This window comes from Monomorium pharaonis, chromosome 6, assembly GCF_013373865.1.
Source record: "Monomorium pharaonis isolate MP-MQ-018 chromosome 6, ASM1337386v2, whole genome shotgun sequence".
NCBI classification, from domain to species: Eukaryota; Metazoa; Arthropoda; class Insecta; order Hymenoptera; family Formicidae; genus Monomorium; species Monomorium pharaonis.
This window is the reverse complement of record NC_050472.1, coordinates 24,269,292-24,288,883: the sequence shown is the minus strand read 5'-3', so window position 1 is coordinate 24,288,883 and position 19,592 is coordinate 24,269,292. Positions and strand designations below refer to the sequence as shown.

Sequence of the window (19,592 nt, the reverse complement as noted above, 5' to 3'; positions counted from 1 at the left end):
GTTACGATATTAACTAATTTTCAACGTTTTAAAAATTGGCATACGATGTCGTAAATATCAAGATTGTAAAATTATACTTTTCACGATGGAAAAATTTATTTGTTAATCTTGGTAAAAATTTTTCTTAGAATTTTTAGTAATTGAAATATTTTTCAAAAATAGTGAGAAAATCTACATCTTTTCTTAGAATTATATATACACTAAAAAAAAAGTAATATATTCAATAAGATATGTTATTGCGGGCTGCCAATTACAGATATACTCAATACAATAATATATGCTATTGCAGTATCAACATTGTACTTGCATTAATAGCAAATATTATTGTTTTGAGTATTTTATGTAGTTGGCAGCCCGCAATCACATTATATATATATATATATATATATATATATATATATATAAATTTTAAAAATAAATTCTAAAAAATGCTTTCAGAGATTTTATAAGATTTCAACAAAATAAATTGAAAAATTTTAGAAATCTTAAGATATTTTCGGAATTCATGTATATGAAAAATTCTAGAAAATATGTAATTTGTTCAGTTTTTCTGAAGTTTGATTCACAAAAAATGAGATATCTTCTAGAATATGATAAAATTACATTAAAAAATTCTTAATAATTCTAAAATTTACATAAAAATTCTGAAAAATTATGTAAAAAATTTTCAGAAAAATTTTTACTAAGATGCAATGCAACCTCCTCTTATATCATTAATTTTTGATTTTAATAATATGATTGCTGAATATGCATATATGCTATATGTCGCTGATTATCGAAATTGTGGATTGCAAAAATAAATAAGTGTCGTGTAAAATAAATTAAAATAAACATTTAAATGATAACATTATATTCATTGTGTATTACATTTTGCGAAAATTTACTTTCCAGTGTGGATCCTAAAAATCATTTGAGATTACGTATTGTGCCTAAATTCTCTGTCAAAAAGACATTAGATTGAAACCATATTTTTACAAAAGAAGAATTAATTTTTATAAAGTTATAATAAAAATACCGGATCTATTAAATCACTACATGTATACTAAGGCATTTTTAGACGCAATCTTATGCGTTTCAAATATATAACGTTCAATGTATTTTATGCATTTAAAAATACGTTTAATCAATAAATTTATTTAAAAGCATTTATTATCTGATTTAACTCGAAGAATCACGAATTTAATTTTCAAATTTTTATATGATAAAATTTTTCTATTCAAACTGCAATGTGCGACTGAAGAAAACGAGTTACTATACAAAAAGTAAAGAACTCTACACGTGCATCGCTCGATAGTGGTTTCGCCGCGTTATCGGTGGAACCTGCACCTAAATGTTATCAGCGTTCCAGAACGGATCGACCTGCGCGAGATAACTGTTCGGTTTACTCGGCGTCGGTACATGACAAGTTTATCCTTCTTATCGACCCTGCGTAGAGAGAACAGAATAATCTCACGGGATCAAAAGACCGACACGTGAGGACGATGCTATAGGACGTGGTCGCGCTATAAGGGGATAAGGGGTTAACCGAGAGGAACCGGTGGCCACCCAAGAAGGCGGTCTCCTTTCTCTCTGTGCCGAGTCGGCCGTTTAACAGGACCCCCTTTGATCTTTCCTTTTTCTGTGATTTTTTTTCCTTTCTTCCTTTTCTCTTAAAGCTGCCGCTGGAAAAGATCGCTCGCTCGCTCGCGAAGGAGAGGAGACAGAATGGAGACGTCCTCCGCGCTCGAACGATGCGAGTAAGCTTGTTAGGCTGACGTCTCAATTTTAACGCTCTCGATCGGCAGTCGAAAAATCGTGAATATTCGAAGGGGAAGAGAGACTCGGAAAGAGAGAGAGAGAGAGAGAGAGAGAGAGAATGGATGTTGAGGGTGGGCTTCGCATGCGTGGCGACGTTCGCATAAGCGCCAGAACGGGCCACACGCATTCACCTCTCGCGTATGTATGTACGAGCGAGTACGCTCTTATGCATTTACACACATACACACACATACACACATACACGTGCACGTCGTGTACATAGCGAACGTACGCATTCTAGATACTCGCGTACGGAATAAAGACAAGTCCCGAGAAGACAAGAAGATAAAGTACACGCAGGCGGGAGCGGGGAGCGGTAAAATAACGCGGGCTAAAAGGGCTCTCTGTCGGGTCGTGAAAGGGACGGACGGGCAGGGGAATGAAGGGGGACGGAAGGGAGAAAGACAACGGCGCGGGGGAGAAGGGTGGTGTCGGGAGGAGGGGGAGAATGGGTGAAACCCGCGGAGAAAAGAAGAAACGCGAAGATAGGAGCCTTGGCTCATAATAGGTGGAGAGGCCGGCGCCTCTCGTAGCATCACCACGTGGCATGCGGCCAACTACTGTCTCCTGATCAATATGCTTACGGCTACCTCGTCTCTCTTTCTATCCCTTTCCTCTCGCGACGTCTCCCTTTTGCATCTCTCCGTCTCTCGTGAGAGAAAGAGAGAGAGAGAGCAACGGATCGGAGAGGCGCGTTTCGGTGACGCGATGATGCGATACGTTATCCGTGACAACGAGATTTCCGCCGTGATGACTGTCGAAGGTAACCGAGGAACCGAGTCCTTCCATTGCTGCGATCCTGATGGGCGATCGAAGGATTGATCGACTTCTTACGCGCTGCGTTCGTTGTAACATATCGGATAAAATTGAAGATAAGTTGTATCATCGTGCGGCCTATTCTGAACCCGGAAAGAAGTTTTCCTTTCCTAAAAATCCTTATCCGTAATCTTTCCTACGAAACTAGACTTCGTAGAATAAATAATATATGATTAATGTAACGATTAGTTATAAATTCGATTTTTTTTTCTATTAAAAAGCAACCGAAACTATCGAAGTGTCTATGTTGCAAGGAGTAGCTGCGAAATAAATCTGCTGGAGATTGTTCTCCGAAGTGGAGGTCGTAGCCTGATTTTTCTCTGCTTTCAGGGGGCAATTACAATCAGCAAACGTTACAAATATGCGAGCGTGTGTCGTTTTTGCGGACAAATTAAAGTAAAAATCTATGGCAATTTTTGCTCGAAAGATACTGAGATAAATGTCTCGCGTGGCCATCGGCGTGGGTGGGACAAATTGGTCATCCCTTTCCACTCGGGTGTTATCTTATCATCGGCGAAGTTCCTCGCCGTGATATACCGCTGGCGCCTAACAGGTGGTCCCAGTTCGCGTCGACCAGCCGCCTCTCTCGCGATCGGTCGACGCTGCTAATGACACCGAGAGATCATCGCGATGCGAATCGTTCGCAGTACCACGCGTCAGTCACGTGGTGCTAAGCGCTCTGATCTTATCTCGCTTGTCTCTCTCTCTCTCTCTCTCTCTCTCTCTCTCTCTTTTCTTCTTCTGCTTCTCTCTCTCTCTCTCTCTCTTTCTCTCTCCATTTTATGGCACCCATAGCATCCTTTTAAAACTCGATAAAAATGATTCGCATGTATGCTATGCGATTAAACTTACTGTGAAAGCATATTTCCTTCACTCTTTCTAAATCATCATCCGTTCCTGAATCGCGCCCGCGCACCATCATCATCATCATTATGATATATCATCGGGTCTTTAAATATCCCAGTAACGGATCACGAAGAGCTATCGCGTTATAAGGGACCACCTATATAAAGTTACCGAGAAGTTTAGTCGGCCGTTGTGTAGTACCTATATCGCGGTGGGTGGGTGAAATAGTATTTTCTCGTTGGTCGTGCTCGACACCGCCAACGGTAGTGGGTGGTTGATAGTGGTGGTGATGTAGTGGTAATAGTAGTAGTCGCGGTGGTGGTGGTAGTAATAGTGGTGGTGGTAGTGGCGGCTATCGCTGGTGCTGGTGCTGCTGCTGGCTGCTGCTACTGCTGCTGCTGTTCCTGATGCCGGCTCATAGTCGCTGGTAATGGTACGGCGGTGGTGGTGCCGGTATCGGTAGTGGTGGTAGTGGTGGTGGTTGCCCCTCAGTGTCCGGCGCGCCTCCGACAAGCGTGCTTCGGTCGTTACGAGAGGATCCTATGAACGCGCTCCCGGCGTTCGTCGCGGATGACATCGGCTGACTTTCTGCCGTCGTCGCGTAAAAGAGAGACGGCCAAAGAGACGGACCAAGATAATAACGGGCAAAGCAAGTGGTCAAAGTGGAAAGAGCGGCAGGTGGAGGAAGAGGAAGAGGAAGAGAAAGAGGAAGAAGAGAAGGAGGAGAAAGAGAAAGAGGAGAACGCATCGAGGAAGCCGAAGAGGTCGGGACGGGATTACGATCGTGTACGTGGGATTACGCGGATTACCGTCGGTCCGATCGGGTTGTCGCTGTCGCATGAGGAAGGATGCGATTAGCTTGGGCCACGCCACGGTGCACGTCGTCGATGACAGGGTTCGCGGTGACACGGGGTTCACGCGGATCGCTCGCGCGGGTCAGAACGGCCCTGCGACATTTGCCGCATGCGGCAGGCAGGCACAACGGTGAGTCCTGCTAACTGACCACGGAAGGAGTGGACCACCGCGAGCGATCGTCTGGAGAAGATATCCGGAGAGGCAAGCACGAGGGACCGCGACCGTACTCACGAGCGCGCGTGGGTTGTTACGGGCGAAGCGTGCCCGTAGTCGAAGCATCGGCACACGGAGACACGCCAGACTTTTAAATGGTGCATTATTATTCCGGGGATCTTAGCCGTAGTGAAGAGTTAGGTATACATAGGAAGTGTCCGAGAAAGTCGAGAAGACCCTAGTCGATAGCGAGCGACGTCGCCGCTTTATTCGTTCCGAGGAGCCGGCGTGACAGGGAGAAAGAAAGAAAAAGAGGAAGAGAGAGAGAGAGAGAGAGAGAGAGAGAGAGAGAGAGAGAGAGAGAGAGAGGGAGAAAGAAGAAAAGATAAAGAGAGAAGGAGAGAGAGAGGGAGAAAGACAGAGAAAGAAAAAGGGGTTAGAGTAGCGAAGTGAAGCGTGCACACACAGTCAAGTTCAACGACCCGCTCGGATTAGCTCGCGCGAACGAGCGGAAGGCCGGCTCAAGGACGGTGTTCAGGAGGAGTCTGGCGGAAAGGGAGACGCACGGAGGGAAAGAGAGCGTGAACAGCGCAAAATACATATATCTACAATTATACACATATAACAAAAAATAATATACATATACATATATGTACGTGCGAAAAAACGCGTTTATGGGTGAACGTGAGAACGCGGAAGCAAAGCGAGCGCGAATGGCCGAAACTACGAGCGGCGTCCACCGATCGGTTACGGCGATTCATCGATTGGGTGAGATCAATCTCGAGGCGCCGGCAACCGGTAGTTGGTGATGGGGGGTTTAGGCGAGGATGCCTTCTTCTCCCTGTCTTCTCTGTCGTCATCATCACCGTCGTCGTCGTCACCGCTACGCGCCGTCATCCCCTACGCCGTCGAGTCGTCGTACCGTTCTGTCCCACGTCGTCCCGTCGTCCCCAGTGACCGGCACCGTCATCGTCGTCGTCGTCGCGGTCCCTCCTGTAATCCCTCAGCACCACCGCAAGCAAGAAGCAAGAATCCCATCAACGATCAGCAGCAGCAGCAGCAGCAGCAGCAACAGAGGAGGATTCTCCTCACCGGCGCGAGAAATCTCCTGCTCTTCGACGTCGGATGCGCCGGTGGTAGCGACGTCAGCGTCGTCGTCGTCGACGGGGAGCCTAACAACAGCCGAGGAGGAAGGAAGCGGGAGGAAGCTCTTCGCGCATCAGGTAATAGGATACACGGGGTACCAGTATCGGATCAAGAGCAGGAGGAAAGAAGGGAGCATCGAAGCAAGAAGAGGAGGAGGCGGAGGTGGTGGGGGCGAACGAGGTGACTCGCCGTCGAGATGCACCAGGTGCCCTACGGACGTAGCGGCACCTCGAGCGAAGGCCGAAACGATAGGATCTTCTGGGAGCAGAAGCAGCAGCAGCAGCAGCAGCAACAGCAACAGCAACAGTCCGAGTGCACCAGGCGAGTGCTGCAACAGCAGCAGGCTAGATCTCGCGCCCGTGCCCGCGCTCGCGTACGCGCGCGCGCCCGAACGCGCCGATTGTCGGCGGCGGCGGCGGCGGCGACGACGACGAAGACGACGACGACGACGACTACGACAAACGGAACTGTCGATCGGACCACGACGACAACGACTACGACGACGACGAGGACGACGACGACGACAACGACGCGACAGCGATTACGCCGGCACGACGCCGGGCCCGACGTGGACCGCGTGTCCTCGCTGCACTGTCTGGGCCCGGTGCGCACCGTCCACGGCAGCGCCTCGCCGTCGCTACCGTCCAACTTGCTGCTCATAGGACTGGCCCTTTGTTGTCTGGCTCTGCCGGCGGTACAGCCGCGTCTCAGCGGCCACCATCAGACGTGTCCGGGTTGCCCGCATCAGCAGCCGCAACAGCATCATCATCATCATCACGTGCACCACGAGGGCCCGGCGAGGGGCGGCCTGTTCAAGGACACCACCGCGCCCAGCCCGGACGATCTCAGGCTGGAGGCGATCAAACATCAGATCCTGCAAAAACTCGGCCTGAGGGCTCGCCCGGACGTTAACAGGACGTTGGCCACCGTGCCCCGGCACCTGGCCCTGGAGACCCTTTACCGGGCGGAGGCGCAAACGCCACCGCGTTATTCCGACCGGTCGAGGGTCGACTACGAGAGTGAGTATTCGGGCGAGTTCCTCTACGGCGGAGACGAGTACTCGTACAGAAACCTCGATCAGGAAACCACCACCACTGAGGGTAACGCCAGGACCACCGCCAAGTCCTATCAGGGCTACGACGACGTTCAGGAGGAGCTGGACGATTTTTACGCTAGGACTTCGGAGATCATCACCTTCGCCGAACCCGGTGAGTCTCCGCTGATACTCCCCCTCCCCCCCCCCCAACAAAAAGTCTTTAAGTTCTGCTTAAAGACCTTGTTAATTGGTAAATCGCATAAAATTTTCCTTTCTTTTCTTTTCACGTTTCAAAAATGTATAAGGTTGGTTTTACGAGTATACAAACGGATATATGATATTCGAGCGATTTGATGATTCGACGATAAGTGCATCGATATAATAAACGTGACTGACACGTGACTATATCTATATGTCATCGTTCTAACGTCTGATTTCCTCATTGAATACTCCGAGTGAGGGAGACAACTCAAGTAGCAAAGATCTAAATTATCTATAAAACGTTAATATCATTAAATTAATAATCTCGAAAATTAACACAATAAAAAGTAATGTGTTATTTTTAATATAAATAATATGATTAAACTTTTACGCATAAAATGTGATAATCTATACTATTGGAAAACTCGCATATAAAATTTTGCGTTACACAGAAAGAAATAGATTTTGCTGAAGTATTAAAAAATTTAGCTAGATACAAATCTGAAGATAATTTTCTGTTGCATCAAAATAATTAATGTAAAACAAAAAATTATTTTCGCGCTTTCAGTTTTTCCTTTTGTTAATTAAATTATTTTCAGCTTTAGCTAAATTTTTCAATACTCTAACAAAACCGTTCTTTCCGCGTAAGAATTTATGTAAACGTATTGGTTATTAAACATATATATAATTTACAAAAAATTGCTATATAAAAAATTGGAGATTAAAATTTTTTGAATGCGATATAATTTAACTTTGCAGTTTAACGCTGTAGAGAGAGGGGGGGGATACGCAGGAAATTATTTCTAAATACATTTGTGACAATAGAGAAGCGCGACAATTAACGCGGGATGCAGCATGGCAAATTGGATTTGTAATTGGATGATTATACCGGTTTCTATCATCGACCTCACGTTTCTACTTTCTCCTCGACGCGGAGCCGACACCGAGGAGAATTTCCACTGAGAAGCGTCGCGAATGTTCCTGCGCGACGCAGCCAATATTGAACAATCGAGAACGATCTAGAGAACGCGGATGTCCTTGCCGCATAAACGCGATTTCTAAATGCGACCGATCTCACCCACGTGTGTATAAAGCCCATTTTCTAACGCGCCGAGGTTTTCTAACGTCGGGAGGTGGGATTGCCCGAGGAGGATCCTTGAAAAAGTTAGAAAGATTTCTGCGAAGCGCGAAACGTCGACGTAAACCGCGGCCGGGTCTCACAACTTTGTCAACTTCGCTCGATAAGCGTCGCGGCATTCTCTCAATCAAAATATTCCCGCCTACATATAAGAAAATTATTCCGCATCGGATAAAGGACGTTGCTGCATCTATAGGCGCAAGCATTCTATTGTACGTCATATACAAATGCTGCAACTATTAATTATTCGTAATAGAAATAATCGATAATTTGCAATCAATAGTTATTAACGCGCAATGTCTAATATCTACTCCATGAAATGTGACCTTATAATATTTAAATATGGTTGTACGTGCTTAATTAATAATTAACATTCGCGTGTCGTTATATCAATTTGGTTGTTGCATATTTGATGCAAGTGACTTAGCCTCTTGAGTCGATTCAGGTTGATTGGCCTCTTATTTCTCTAATTCGCAATAATTTAGTACAATCTAATGTTTTAATTCAATTTTAATTTGTAAAATGCACTTTTACTTATTATTTAAAAAAAAAAGAACGGTTTCATATCATATTGAGCGTATAAACCCGAAAAACAAGGCTGGAATGAATAATATACGAGCAAATTACAAAAAATCGAAGGCCAACGGCGATTTTAAATCGCGCTTTTTTCTTTCTGTCGTTTGATATCGCTCGAGTGAAACTTCTGGATTAAGCCGAATTCGTTCGATGCTAAATTGCGCGAGGGAAACTCATTGATTTTACGTCTGATTGGATGACCTGGTCATTCGATGGAAGCTTTTCCGAAATTCTTTCCCATGCGTCTTGATGCGCCGTAATAACGTATAGGTAAAAGAAAAAATATACATAGCAACCGCTTGTTCCGTTTATTGATTATGTTTAATGATTGTCTTTCGAATTAGCGTGGCTTCTCGCGAATTACATTGTCCACGATTAATACTTGTTCTTTTTCACGGTTTTTATTGTAGCAAGATATTACAAATGTAATTTTTTTTTAAATTTGTATTGATCAATAACACAGGACTGCAAAATATTTTTTGAGTATTAATTGGAACCCGAGTATATGTTTCTTATAAATTTTGACGCCATGAATTTGTAAGTAAAAATATTCTATTATACCAGATTTTTCAAAAAAATGAAGTTAAAAAACGCGTTTAATATTTTATAAAAAAGTATTAAATCCTTTATGAGTAGACATTACCAAACATTTAACATTCTTTGTTTTAAAGGTAAACGTATAGATATATAGATTAACATGTAACATTAATCGATAAAAAATTTTTATCATTTAGCTTTAATCAGAATAAATATTTTTTATAAATTTTGACTCGCTGAATCTGAATCTTGGCTACGGTTAATTTCAAAAAATTTTCTGTAATCTTTGTAATAAACTTATGGCTTAGAATAAGTTTAATGTATTTTTTTTTTAGTGCCGAGAATAATTCCTTAAAAAAATCTTGCAATTTTCGATGTTAGTATCCACGAAATTAAATTTCCTCTTTTTACATTGCGAATAAAAGTGCGATAATTTTCGATTATACGTTTCAATTTTCGTGCATTTGGTGATTCAGTAAAATTTAAAGTAACTATTGCTTTATCGCCACCTGTGAAAGACTTGTGTAAATAGAGCGAACGATACCCGCCATGTATTAAATACCAAGTACGCGAATGGATTTGAAATGGCAAGTTGCAATAAGCTTGGCTGGTCTCCGATAACAGGACGACTTCCACGAAACGCCAAACAACACGTCGCATGTTCAACACAGCATGCTCGATGCACATAGATATGTACAATGTAATAACTCGCGGGGGTGTATACAACGCGACTTCGGGGTTAATCTATCCGCGTGTATTGCATTACTTCTCCGGTAATGACACGTAGGGCGGCACGTTTTATTGCTACATTCGATATGACGTAATCCGAACGTCAACGAACGCAGGTCTACTCATCCGCGCGAACGCCTAATTTCTAATTAAAAACAATTCGATCGCGACATTTTCTGCCGGCGCTCAAAGTTTGTTTCCACGATTAGGATCACCGGTCGGCGTGATGAACCGCGCTGAACGAGGAGGGAGGGAGGGGTAGAAAAACTACAAAGAGTAAACCCAAAGCTGACTCATCGCGAAATTTCGTCATGGCTCGTCATACTTGCAACTACTTCTGCCATGACGCTCGTGCATTATTCACTATAACATCATTTTAGTTTCACTTCCTCGTAGTTTTGCCTAGTTCGGGGGCGACTGAGTCTCGCGCGCGTCCACGGCGCGATTCGTGTACGTAATTGCGGAAAAATCGCGGTCAGATCTTTTATTCTTTCTTTCTTTCTTTCTTTCTTTCTTTCCGGGCGGAACGTCAACGACGTCAACGAATTTCGCGGGCGCGAGCGCAACACGGCCAGATGTCGGGAAGGAGATTCGAGGGTTGATTAGGGGGTGGGGGGGGGGTCGATCACGCAAGGGGGTCGTGGCCGTCGCGAATTTTTTCGGCGAAGATTGACGAGAGGCGGAATGCACCTGCCGCCCGCACACGTTCGCTCGCTCGTCGGCGCTGGCACGCGTCCCCGCACGCGGAGCCACACACCTGCAGCCACGTGGCACTCGCCGCAGTCGCCGCCGAGTGTTGCGACAACAGAGAACAGCGGTCTATAGTTCACTCCGCAGTTCACAGTAACTCTAAGTTTAACAATAAGGGTAATAGAACCCTAAGGTAGAGAGACGGTAATGCTACCCGGACTACTCGTAGCCCGGCGCTTGCACCTTCACTTTCTCTGTCTCTCTCTCTCTCTCTCTCTCTCTGTTTCTTTAATCGTTAAATTAACGAGCTGCCGCGCGCGTGTTTTGCCCTCCTCCTTCGTTTCGCCTCTTTTAGAGGCCGTAGTGATTCCAGATAGTTCGATGCGATCTCGCATTTGGATCAAGCGAAAAATCGATTCGATATCGCAATAATAGAAAATCCGTTTCTCTATTGAAATTCTGGAAACCAAAGTACCTGAGAACCGGGGTGGTTTAAAGAAACTCGCAAAAATTTAAGAAATTCAAAAAAATACGAATATGCACACAAAAAAGAGAACTTTCTGCAAATCCCGAAAACAAAATTTAGCCTCACATATTTGTTTTACTTCATTTGTACATTATGTATTAATTTTTTGGGAGCAGCAATCTCTTTCCGTTCCGATCTACGTACATAGATCAGCAAAAAAAAGTCGCGCCGGCAAATTGACAACGCTAATTAACAATCGGATCGCGGCAAAATGGAATTAATTCGGCTTAATTACGCCTCAGCGCGGTGTTACTCGTTCGGCTCGGACTCGTTCCGCGATCGATTCGCGCGTGCCGTGCCGGCGGGAGTCGCAAACTTTTGCCGCGATATCGATATCTCCGCGATCCTCGCGCGTTTCCCCGGCGCGAGAATTTCGAAGCGGGCGCCGGCCACCGCCGCCGCCGCGAACGATCCCGAAACACGAAATCTTACGCTGGGAAGCGAGCGCTCGCCCGCGAACGACGCCTTCCGCGAGAAGGAGAGATAAAGAGAGATTGTCTCTCTTTCCCTCTCCCTCCAACCCCTTTTCGCCAAACCGATGATTTTTCCGGACATTTCGCGCGCCGAGCCGTATCGTAAATGCGCCATACGTGATACTTTAACGTTAATGTCGCCGTGTCACTATACATAGCCGACGAACACGTCATTCTTTTTGAAGAAACTAAAGAAACTATAAACGACCACCATTGCATCGACCGCGGGCGGCCGGCGGGGCGAGCGGAGTGCGCGGGGTGCTCGCGGCTCGAGGGGGGAAAAGTTTGTGTGCGTTCCACATTTTTTGTCTACGTGGAACGCGCGAAAAAAATGCCACGGAACGACAACCCGAAGCGGAGTTGCTACTCGCGCGTAGCCTTTTGCCGCGCGTCCGACGTGCCGTCGGCCACTTTTCTACTTTCTACCTCTACCCGGTTGCGAATCGATATACCCCGACCGCGCGCGACTCCGGCCTGATGGACGATAATTACTCGTCGCGTAGCCGCGAATTTTCCCGGCCGACTGGCTCGCCCTCCCTCCCTTTCCTTCCGATCGGACGACGATCCGCGACGTCGTCGTCGTTGTCGCGCGCGCGAGACGGAATTTCATCCCCCTCATCGCTCATTCTCTCTCTCTCTCTCTCTTTCGCGTACGGGCGAGATTCGCAGCACAATTTGTAGCGCGACACCCGGGAGATAAATCAGCGTAACTTGCGACGCGTACTTTTACACACCTCGCACTTTTGTGTAAATTTGCGCTTCCGGGGGCATTCGATCACTCTTAACATTCGCTACCACCGGTGGTCGAAGGTGGCAGAGGGATGAGTGTAAATGTAATATTTCCATGTAATACGATTGTCAAAATAATTTGTATACTTGTATACGCGCGACGTGGCGACTAATAAGTCGTCTGGCACAAACGTGACCTGATTTCCAACGTAAAACCACCCTCCTCAAAGTAAATTCGCGATTTCCTCTTGTACGAGCTTTACCAACCACGCAACCGACGTGAAATGTCGCTAAATGTTTCTCGACTAAAACACACTACTTTTTAAATATTTTCACTGAACACGGGCGCGCCGGGAAGAAAAAGTTGTCAAGCCCGGAACGACGTATTCGGTTAACTGGTCCGGAGACGAGCGATGTTTTCGATGGACGGTAGAAAAATGATCTCGGCGGGAAAGTTTTGCTTTTTTAGCGCCACCGTAAAAAGGTACATAACGCGCCGGTACAGCCTGTTAACGAGTTTTCTAATAATAACCACGCGAGACACTCAAACTGTCGTCGAAAACAATTTTATTACCATTATTCCAGGTATCGTTCTGTGTTGCCCTTTCGCTTGCCAAACTCCCATCGATTGGACCGTCCTATCCCTTAAATCTCTCTGACGATTACAGAGTATATGATTACGGAATAAAATCCCTTCCTGCAGTCGCGAGGAGATCAACGTGACCCTTGACCGCGATCTAAGCGAGTTGCCCTGCGCTTTTATCTCTCTTTTTATAGACAAAGAAAGATAAAGAGAGAGAGAGAGAGAGAGAGAGAGAGAGAGAGAGAGAGAGAGAGAGAGAGAGAGAGAGAGAGAACCTAAAAGTTCAAATACAATATAATTATTATTGACTCGACAGAATATTTATTATAAATTTACATCTTTTATTTTGTACATATATAAGTGTAATTATTCCTATAGTAATTATAAACACACTTTATTTTGTAGTTTATTATTATATCATTTTACTAGGACTTAATTTATTATTATTAATTATGAAGCTTAGGAGAGGTATTTCTTTTAAAATAATGTTAACACATATCAAATATCTTATATATTTCTCGACTGTGATTAAATATCTTCGTATGTTTTATCGATATGACAATCCTCTTTTTATCTCAATACGATCGAATAAAACAGGGTATTTTATTGGACATAATCAAATTAATTCATCTCTTCGATCTGGTTATTTGGTTCTGCCGAGCCGATGTGTGTGAGAGAGAGAGAGAGAGAGAGAGAGAGAGAGAGAGAGAGAGAGAGAGAGAGAGATAAAGCAGAGAAATAACGGTCTTTCACGATAATGCAATGGGAAATTGTACGAATGCAATCGACAGTAGAAAAACTCGTAATGGAGCTCGCCGGGCGATCGAAAGTTTCCACTGTGAAGGCTACCGAAAAAGATCGTCAAAACTCGTTTCGATGGAAACCTTTCAGGCGTTATTGCAAATTACAAGGGGGATGAGTTCTGCATGCGGTGAAAGCCGAATAAAAATGATCGTCCGGAAACTTATCGATATTAAAGGATAAATAACAGAATCGCGTATCGCGCGTACATTTCTCAAGATCGGCATAAAAGTCCTCGGGAATATTTTTCCACCGCGAAATATATGAACAAATGATTCGAATGTGACGGAAACGACGATCCGTGAGATCTCGCAACGTGGGATTAAACGCACACACACACACACACACACCGAGATATACGATATTATACCATATTTTCGTAGAGAAAACACGACAGGCCGAATCGCTATTTAAAAATTCATCGGTGAGAGAGGATATCCGGACCTTGTACTCCCGACAATCGATAAGAAGTGTCGGCATATGGCCGTGTAAGTCTCCGATAGCGAGTAAACGCATGAGGTGTTAACTGTCAGCAGCAACAGCAACAACAACAGCAACGGTGGTAGCAATAGCAAAGGCGCGAACAGCCACCGGGGCTTTACAATCCGTGAATAACGTTCCCATGCAAAAACAACGTTTATATTCTCGCCACCCTTCGACCGGGCGGGCGGGCGAGCCATTCCGAAGCTCTTGGACCATAAGATATCATAAGAATTTATGCGTCTCACTCAACAACGCCACCAACAGCGGTACCATTTCGTCGACGTCGTTATCGTCGAGGATACGAAATCCTGAACGACGACGACGACGACGACAATGGCGAGGAAGTAGAAGAGAAGGCCGACGAACAACGAGAGACGAAGAGAGTGCGAAGTTGTGTGCCGAAGAAGATTAGACGCTACGACGGAAGAGGGAAGGGAGTATCGCCAATGACAATCCCTTTATTTTTATGAAGAGAGGGCAAAAAAAAATATTTCAACGATAGATTCTTGTCTTTGAAGATAAGTGATGTGAATATATTACGGAGAAGATGCCTTATTCTCCATCGGGCGATGTTACTTTGAGTCTGTTAGAGCTAGTTAGAGTTTATTAGTTAGAAAGGGGAAGCTCTATTTCGCGAAAAGCCACAGGGAGAAAGAGAGAAACACACGCCTTTCAACGACGTAGGATATAATATCGTGACTATGCGTGACTATTACATGCTTCTCTTCCTCTAGTCTCTTCTCTAGTTTTTTTTTTCTTCATTTCTCGTCGGCTCTCTCCGTCGCGTGTTCTCTTCTTCGCACGCGAATTCCATCCCTCTTAGAACGCGGCCATTCCATCGCCATTACCAAACGATGCCGTAAGCCAGCAGTCGTAATTTTGGCGGTTTATTGTGCCCAGCGTTTCCCATGTTCAAGAGGAAACCATTATCTCTGACAGGGTGCATTGCGTACAGTGTATTACCCAGTCGCGCCCAGTGACGGACGACCGAATCCGTTCGCTCGCTCGCTCTCCCTCGCGCGCGCGCGATCTTGCTGGCGATGGTCCCCATGCAACCTGCTGCCAAGGATCATTTACCCCGGTTAATTACACGTAACCACGCGCCTCTACTTTCACCTAAGTGCGACGAAAATCACGGGGGTTGATTCGCTCCGAAGAAGCGAAGGTGACGAAATGAGATTTAAAAACCTTTCCGAAAAAAAATATTAAATAGAGCAACTATAAAGAAAATGTGAAAGGGTATAAAATTTAATTTACTCATAAAGGACCATTTTACGATGAATTTAAAAAGCGTGAAAAATTAAATTATTTTTATTAATCCTATAATGGTACGTTTTTTCAATCTCTCATTAGTATATATATCTGACACTATTTTTTCTATCTTAAAATATTCAAAATAATCTCGAAAAATTTATAAAACGTATGTCAACATCGCAATTGAAGATTTCATGATTATTTTGATAAAATTTTATTTACTGAATATACTATTTTTAAAATTGGAAAAAGTAAAATAGATATTATTTCTTGCAATAAACAATCCGATGATGCTAGTTAAAATTACGTAACAGAAATACATAAAAAATTAGGTTTAAATCGTGAAAACGCGGGAATGTACCGCAGTCATTTGAGAGACGAGTCGCTATATGTATTGATGTTACACATTATGTGTTCCGATTTTAAAAATATATAATTCTTTAAAATGCTATGGCGGAAATACCACACAGACGCAATAAACATCTTTGTTAATATTTTCGGTATTAAATATAGCACTTTTAAAATACTTTATCAGTATTTGAATTTAACACCGTTGGATTGCATGGCTCAAAAACTGTAAGAAACAATATATTTTTTACTTTCCCCGGATACAATGTAAAAACAGCCCTTTTCGCAACACCCTCCTTTGCCATCGACCGCAAAGGGCGTCATTGCCAGCTTTAATGATACAGCACGATCCGTTTAATCGATTCTGATACCGCGAATGCGGATTGCGCATCGTGAGAAATGATTAATTGTTAAGGAAGACTCGACTCGCTAAACACTCCCCCGTGAACTCTCTCGGCAACACCCTCAGCAACAATCTCAAGTACGCATGTTCCATTACACAAGTAAAGGCGATTTCGCGCATGAGACATGCATGCGGCACCGTTTAGCAAAACTTGCCGGGCGTCTTGAGAATTTACGAGAAGACAAGGCGCCCGCCATTAATAATAGATACGGTCTGTCGTCGCTGTATTGTAGTGCTGCACGTTTATTTATTGGTGAAACTAGAAATTAGTGAAACTAGCAGTAGCAATTAATTTGCCGTTATGTATGTCGACGCTTTCGCAAACTCTTTAGTTAAGATTGACGGAATTATAGAATTAAGCTAAATTGTACCGCCATTAATGGACCCGATGTTATAGAAATTGCAGTGTAAGTGTTTCATATACAGCCAGGAATGTATATGCACATTTAGTATATACGAAATATCGAATTTCTATAACTCTCTGTTTATACCCGCGACATGTGTGCGTGGGTGAAAACGGGTTCGATGAACAAACGTTCGGTTATTTGAGAGACGCTTGCTTTACTAAATAACGTCTACCAAATAATATGTCCTGTATTGTATACATTTGTTACATTAATAATTAATACATTAATTATTAATTATATTATATATGAAGTATACCACGCTGTATGTTGAATCAATCGTACACAAATTAGTTGCTACGACTTCAGTCAACGGAAATTATACACTACATTATTTTATACGAATTAATAATAAATTCATTATATATTATATGTACATCACAATATTATTATACAATAAATTTAGTAGATTTATTTACTGCACCTAAGCCGTCTCTAGTCAAAGGGAGGATCACTTTATCAGCATCATAGAATGCGATGGCGATAAAAATCCGCGTGCGCAAACGACTCGCATCGCGACACGATCGGGACGACCTGAAACGCGGGGACGAGGTGACGCGACGCGTCGCGCGACTCGGCGCGACACGATGGGCGAATTGACGCAGTATTTCTCAGGACGTTCGTCATTGTGCCCGGACGAGATATTCCATAGACCAGAAAGATAGAGAAAGAGAGAGAGAAAGAGAGAGAGAAAGAGAGGAGGGACTCCTGTCGCGCGCATAGATCGGCCATTATGCGCGCTAGACGGTTGTTCTCTTTTAAAAGAACTTGGCGGCGGATCTTTATGAAAGCTCGAGCGTCCGTGGCTCGTAACTCGCAGTTCTTAACAGTCACCGACTCGCACAATGTGTCCCCCCTCCCCCCTATTTAGCTTCTTCGACTCGCGACAGCGGCACATGTTTCAGACTCTTCTACTATTTGGACAGGCTGACTGTCTATTAAGTCTGATCCAATTCGATCCTAGCTTCCTCCTCGTCCTTCGTCCTATCTTTCGTTAGATCTCTGTCTCACGCACGTGCGTGATTGTCTCTCATCTATTGGTACGTATTCGTTAGACCGACGCAAAATTTCAATCATATAACATTAGTTATAAAGGTTCAATAAAATTAAATAGTCTTTTCAGTCCCCTGAATCGTTGATTTCGCAACTTTGCTTCGCTTTATCTAATTTTATGTGATATAAATCTAAGAAACAACAAATTCCTGTTTCCCCCAATTTAAATATACTTATTGTTACCATTGCTTCAACGAATAATAAAACTCACGAAATTCAACGTATTCGTTGTCCATATCACCGTCTTGCTCTTGTATTCATTAGTTGCATCGATTGTGCGCGTCGCACTCATTGTACTCATTCATACATGATAATAAAATGTTTGCGTAAACATCGTCCCACTTCGTCGGGCGCGGACGATGCACACGACGAGTTGGGTTACACTCCAAGTATCCGGGAAAGTTTAACGCCGCTAATCCATCTACGAGAGCTTTTAACGCGGATACTTTATTCAAGGCCACCTCGTGAGAGCTAATACGAGAGACGGAGACGATCCTCTCGCGGCGGACCTTGAAGCGCGCGCTCGCCGATACAGCGATATGACGAGAAAACGAACGATATCGATTGCGTTTACGTTTGTTCTCGCGGTGGCGGCGGCGGCGGCGGCGATGCGACGCGGGGAGGACGCACTTTTGGTTCCATTATCCTCCCTTTTTTTACGATTGGCGGAAAGATTGCGCCGGGCGTATTATATAGACGGGCGTATATTTTCGCGCAACGCCGCGATTCTATAAAAACGCCCTGCCAAATCGTGAAAGAGGACGCGATAAAAGTTGTGCTATAAAAAGTCAATTGAGATACGAGAGCGGGGGCCGCCCGATAGGCAGTAAACGACGTCGGTTAATTTTTTTCCCCTTTATTATTTATGGAGGCGCACAATGGCCGATGACGTGCGATTTAGCGTGTGTGACGACTCCTCGAGAAAATTCGCCAATTTTCCCCTCCCCGAAGGGACTGGTGCGTGCGCGTGCATCCCGAATTTCGCTCGAATAGAATAGAGTTCGTTCAACCTGTGGGAATTCCGAGGGAGAAATACCAAGTCGGACACTACGCGCGCGGGGGTTAAAATTCGCCCGCCCTCGCGACATGCATTGTCCCACCTCTTCCTCTTTCCCTCCCTCTTTCTTCTCTTTATCTCATCCTTTCTCTCCCTCTCTCCCCCACCTCTCGTTTTATCTATCTCTTCCTCATTCTCTTTTTCTCTTGCTCCCTCCCGATCTCTATCGCATTTTTATCCCCTCTGCCACTTTTTTAATTCCCTTTTTTCCCTCCTTCCTTTCATCCCTTTTCTCCTCTTTCTTTTTTTCTCCCGCCCTTCGTTTTCCGTTTTTCACTCTATCTCTTTCTAGCCTTCACTTCTCTCTCTCTCTCTCTCTCCCTTTATGGAGAGTATTAGAACTGGGAGTTTGACGGTTCAGGATGGGATGAAACTGTTCGGGATGAGTTGGAGTGGGGCAGGGTCGAACTCATGGACGAACGAGCCGACGGATAGGACGGCTGGCGCCTGTAGTCAGATCGATGCACGTGGCTCCAGCTGGGCGCCGCTCTTCGTATATCTCCTACACCCCCTTTATTCCCTCTTGACTCTCCTCATCCTGGTACACTCTCCGCTTCAGGCTAGAAAAGGGTAGGTTACTTCCTCTCTCTTTCTCTGTTCCCTTCGTCTGTTTCCCGATCGCCTCTCTCGCGTGTTTCTTCTTTCCTTCCCTTTCTTCTCTCCTGTCCTTCTCCGTGTACTTCCCTTCCGTCTACACTCTTATCCCTCTACCGCACTCTTCTTCCGCCCACTGCCGCTTTTTCTCTCTTTGGCTACGTGACCTCTCTATTTATCTATGAGTTTATCTCTCTTCCTCTCTTTTTCTCTCCATCCCTCGCCTTTCCCCCCATGGCCTCTCCGCGTGCTATCCGCCGTTGTATCTTTTTCTTGGCATTGTCTTTAATTTCTCCGATGCACGTTCGTCTAATGTAGTATCGGGAGCTCGCGTGTACAATCGCGCAACCCCGTTTGCGTAAAA

At 44.6% G+C, this 19,592-nt stretch overlaps 1 protein-coding gene across 1 annotated transcript in view; it reads left to right on the top strand.

The window, feature by feature from the left end:
- The first annotated feature begins 5,783 nt into the window (after window positions 1-5,783).
- Window positions 5,784-19,592, top strand: part of LOC105830055 — a 28,282-nt gene continuing 14,473 nt past the window's right edge. The window contains exon 1 of the mRNA XM_036288979.1: window positions 5,784-6,821. Coding sequence (XP_036144872.1) covers window positions 5,810-6,821 — 1,012 coding nt within the window. The 5' untranslated portion in view covers window positions 5,784-5,809. The remainder of the gene's footprint in view (window positions 6,822-19,592) is intronic.